Source organism: Nothoprocta perdicaria, unplaced genomic scaffold (genome assembly GCF_003342845.1).
Source record: "Nothoprocta perdicaria isolate Ctin4 unplaced genomic scaffold, notPer1 scaffold_41, whole genome shotgun sequence".
Lineage (NCBI taxonomy): Eukaryota > Metazoa > Chordata > Aves > Tinamiformes > Tinamidae > Nothoprocta > Nothoprocta perdicaria.
The window spans coordinates 84,835-89,779 of record NW_020455655.1 but is presented as its reverse complement, the minus strand read 5'-3'; the positions used below and the strand labels follow the sequence as shown (position 1 = coordinate 89,779).

Here is a 4,945-nt window from a genome sequence, read left to right as displayed (position 1 = left end):
AATTTCTTTCATCAAGCTTTTCCTTACCTAATAATGACACACTGGTTTTCTCTGTCAATAATCATGTTTCTGTACATGCTGTCTGCAAGAGCATAAATATGTGGTGGGTTTTCATACTGTGCCTAGGAGGGGAAATAGAGCATATATTTTCAACAGGAATTAAACAAAGCAGAAAGAATAATATAAATCTTTGCTTAAATTGGAAGAGTTATTTTTCCAGGAAAAGCAATCTGCCTCCCAATTTTGCACTGAATTTTCTCTGGAATGTTTTTGTTTGTTTGTTTAATTAAAACAAACCAAAGCCTCTGGTTTTGTTACTAGTCTTCCACTCATCCATAATTTTCTTCTCAACTATTGTAAACACTCTGTTCTAAAAATGAGTTGTGCTTGAAAGACAGCACTAGTCCAAGAGAAACTCATATAATTTAAGCCTCTTGCAGCCACAGTCACACTAACAGCAGACTAGCTGGAGGAGGCCACAGGGCCCAGTGCCGTGCGGCTGCGTTCCCTCCTCGGGACCCACTCCGACCCAGCGACTTCCCCTGCGGATGCACCTGGCTCCAGCAGAGCACTAAATTGAACGAAGACCCTCATGTCCTGATGCTCATCCCTTCTTCATTGATCTTTTGGAAACTGGCATCTATTCTGAGCATCTCTTTTTGCCCATTTTTGGAGATCTCAGTCTCCAAGTCCACTAACGTTCAGTTTTTAATGACTAGTTTAAGAACTGCCTCGGCAGGAGGGCAGGCTTGCCAGGGCACAAAAACGGATATGGGCCAGCGTCAATCAGTACAAGATTTTTCCTTAGAATCAGTATTTAAGATTAGTATTTGATGCTGTAGACAACGCAGCCTAAGATGTGCTCGTGCACGAGGGACACCAGCGAGCTCTCGCAGGCCAGGAGCAGGGCAAACGCTGCMGGGAGCTCAGGCCAGCAGAGCCCCCTTCTAGCCCCCCTGCCCCTCCACTTACAGCTCCCTGGTACATCTCGATTTCCTTCTCCCCGAAGTACGGCATCTGCTTGAAGGGATTCACCGAGATCAGCACCGAGCCGATATAGGTCTGTGTTCACAAGCAGTTAAGGTCTGTAACACTGTCTCAGTAACTATATTTTTGTAAAATCTTATCRCTAGCGACTGTCACGTAACTTTTCAATATATTAAACAACAAAGCTTCTATATAATATTAAATAACCATGGCTTGCAATACTTGTAATAAAAATGAAATTACTGGGCTTTCAAAACTGTACACAGATCACACAATGGGAAAACTTTTATCATGTCAAAATACTCATCTTCTTAGAACAAGCTAAGTTTAAAAACACACTGACTGTSCAAATCTGACACATTCCGAACAAAAATAGAAAAAGGAAATGGCATATTTGAACTGTTTCACCCCTCTGTAAGGGTCATTTTATCAGTGTTGGAAAAAGTTGTTTTGACCTTCACTGAAGGGGTTGCAGGGGCGGATCGTGATCACGCACAGACAGAGCCGAGCTGGTGCGCACGGACCAGGCGGCACCCAGCGTGGACGAGACCGGAGCTGCAGTCGCTTTATTAACTGCCCCTGGAGAGGAGCATGTCCTGTGCTGCAGGCTGCCCTAGGAGACACCACTCTGAGCTTCAGGTTAGTTGGTAGCTTAATCTCACTGCTGGAAGACACAATTCCTCTGTATAGATGATACATTTACCCCAAGCTAGCACACACGAATGCTGCAGAAACCTTTGGAGTTGGAGCTGCTGCACACATGTATGAAGCAACTGAGATGACCTCAGAGGCAGGACTGGTTCATTGATCCTGGAGTTGACTTGCACCCATGGACCCAGGTCCAAAATACTAGACTGCAGGTTTCATCTAGTGATCTGGACTTGCTCACAGGCAAACTTACTGCCTAAGCTTCCCATACAAAAGTGGGAAAACTCAAATATTTTTTTATATAAGACTACATTACTATGACGCCAGCACAAAATAGTGTCACATTACAGAAAAACTACAAATCAGTGAACATAATCTCTGTATTATGAATCTGCACTGTTTTTTTTYMWTTTTTTTTTTTAATTTAGACTAACAACATACAGATCTCCAGAATAATAAATTGAGCAGTCATTCTGTCAGCATAAACATCTAAAGTGACAGTCTTCCATTGGCATACAATGACTGCATTTTCTCTGGAGATTTGGTAATCTCTATACAAAGTGGCACAGAAAAATGCTCATTCATGGGTGGACACACATGAAATTGAGACCATTCAAAGATTCAAGAGATGCTCTCCCATGGAGAATGACAACTTTCCAAACTGCAAAGTCTTCTTTTTTCCCCATCTAAAGGAATTATAATTAAAGTAGAATCCTCTTCCTCATATAACCACAAACTCCTCTGGGGAAAAAAAAATCGTGCTTCAACAGAAACACCATCTCTTATGTAAAGCTTCCACATTTTTTTTAGGGAAGTAGAAACAAAAAATAAAGTGTATTCATGCAAAATGCATTCATGAGCACAAAGCTCCCAAGAGTAGGAGAACATGAAGTGTTCTGAAGGGATGTGTCTGTGTGACTAACAGCAAGAACATAATTTTTCTGGCCTCTGTATGCTGCCCCATCAGTCTGACAAATTACTCCTAACTTTATTGCCTTTCTATATGGCAAAATTGTTTATAATGCCATTTTCCTGACCAGAAGATGCACAGAAACATGAGCACACCCTTATGACAAAGTTAGGCAGTTTGGGAAGGAAACATCGACACAGCTGCAACGCTGCTTCTCTCTCAGGCCTAAATTGGGTTGCTCTTTAGTCTTATTCTCTGAGCGTATGGAAATAGCCAGGAGATGTTAAATTTCTCTTTCTGCAAAACAAATTAAACTCTTCAAGGAAACTTTTCTCTAGATTCTTTTAAGTAGTACAAAGACCAGCTAAAGCTSGTCTGCTAAAGCAGAAGGATAAATTAAATTGTCATCTAGTATATAACTATGCTGACTAGTCTACCAAATTTGTCACTGCTCATGTTATTCTGTGAAAGCTAAAAATGAAATAGTGACTAGTATTTTATTTCAAGGAAGTTCTTTGATACATTTCGAAAAGAAAAGCGAACCTCTGCTGCTAATATCTCTTTTTCCTGCTCAGTTATGTTCAGGTATTTGAATCTTTCATATTTTCATTAATCACAGTTAAAAAAAAGGAATAAATAAATATGTGCAGACACTGCAGACACTATAGTTCTTCAGATATTCCCAAGAGAAACAATGTCATAAAGGATACGAAAATATAGTCATCCATGTATCGCTTCTTCAGGTTCTCCACTATCGAGTCCTCTGTGATTTTGGAGAGAAGGACCATATCGTCCACTCCACTCTGCTTGACATTGTGGCTCTGCCAGTGGTATCTGTAGTGTCCTTTGCTGCCCTGCAATACAATCAACAGCAAAAAAAAAGTTACTATGCTTCTCATTGGCATTAAACAACCGCAAACCATCCACTCCAGTTCCAGTTTCCCAAACATTTTCCTCATGTTGAACTCTATTGCTTGATCCAGGCCCGTGCAAGAATGTACATGAACCATGTCAGCATTCCCACCCCTCATCTGTTAAGCAAAGCATCACACTGCCCTCAATGATCAGAACGTAGTTTAAGGAGCATTTATAAGTGTCTACATCCAGACGGGCTTTCAGATGGCAGGCAGTTTCCCAAACCATGTTATTCCAACTGAGATATAATTATTGGAAGCTAAGGATGCAAAAAATCACACTCACACAGTGCAATTATTGCAGTGAGGATGATAATTAACCATCTGAACTATTAAATAGCGATTTTGGAGCATCTCCAGCCTCTGCAGTCTTGAAGTGAAATCTGGACATGTGCTGATGCTCAGATGGAGGCCTGCAGCAGGGCTGCCTCAGTGCTGTTCTGCACATGATGCTGGGCCGCTCGTCAGGCTGCGTGTCTTAACAGTCCCTCTGATCTGTTAGTCACTGCACTTCACTGACATCCAAATAGACATTTGTTCCCCACACTCCCAGACTACTATTTCAGGAGGCTTCTGAAAACTAGTGACATTTCAAGTTATACCAGCTGAAACCAAAATGTGTTTTCTCCAGCTCATTTGAACAGCAGCTAGGCTCTGTRATACACTCAGAAAATGATTAAAATTCACTCCAGATCAATGTAATTAACTGAGTTGATCCCAAATCTGTCCCCTGCATCCTACCAGAAAAAGCAATTCTGTCCTTTTGCCTTTTTTTTTGGTCAAATTTTGTTTGCATCTTACTGAAATCAGTAATGCTCAAATTAATACTTTTTACGCAGGCACATTATCGTGTATGTTGTAAAGCACATGAGGAAGATGTGGCCAACAGAATGGCAATTTGATGTATTCCCTCCCATCTCTGAACATCACAGTTTCAAACACTGAGATTTGGTTTCACCCCCTCATGCATTTTACAGGGCAAACTCATATTCATCACAAGTTACTATTTTAAACTATTTTGCAGAATAAGATAACACACAATTACACCTTGTAAATTATAAAATATGGATTTATAGGGAACAGTATGGCTACAAACAAGCATTTAGCTGTTGGAGACACTGATTTGCAGAGGTGCAGTCTTTGGGTCCACAGCACGTCCACACTAGCCAGTGACCTCTGCAACTGTAATAACATATAAGGTGCTTCTACCAATTATTTTCCTCATGTAAAAGGGAATGCACTTGTACCACCACAAGGTATAAGGGCAGGAAAAGAACTGGAGTCCAGAGAGCACAAGGCTGTTACTTCAGGYAGTGCTGGCTAAAGTGGCAAGCTTTGTCCACAGACTTTGTTGCAACTATTAGAGGGGGAAAAAGCCATTTGAGACTAATGAAGACACAGATTTAATGCATACTAGCACACACAGTGCTTTGGGTGCCTATGCAACGGCTTCATCTCAACCCAACAAACTGATAAAAAACCACAA

General features: G+C 41.1%; 1 protein-coding gene across 1 annotated transcript in view; it reads right to left on the bottom strand.

Moving 5' to 3' along the window:
- MYO1E (myosin IE) overlaps positions 1 to 3,555 on the bottom strand; it is a 48,448-nt gene extending 44,893 nt beyond the window's left edge. Inside the window, exons 1-4 of the mRNA XM_026045731.1 lie at positions 3,466 to 3,555; positions 3,256 to 3,399; positions 973 to 1,062; positions 28 to 122 (exon numbers count right to left, since the gene is read on the bottom strand). Coding sequence (XP_025901516.1) covers positions 28 to 122; positions 973 to 1,062; positions 3,256 to 3,399; positions 3,466 to 3,555 — 419 coding nt within the window. The remainder of the gene's footprint in view (positions 1 to 27; positions 123 to 972; positions 1,063 to 3,255; positions 3,400 to 3,465) is intronic.
- Positions 3,556 to 4,945: the final 1,390 nt, after the last annotated feature.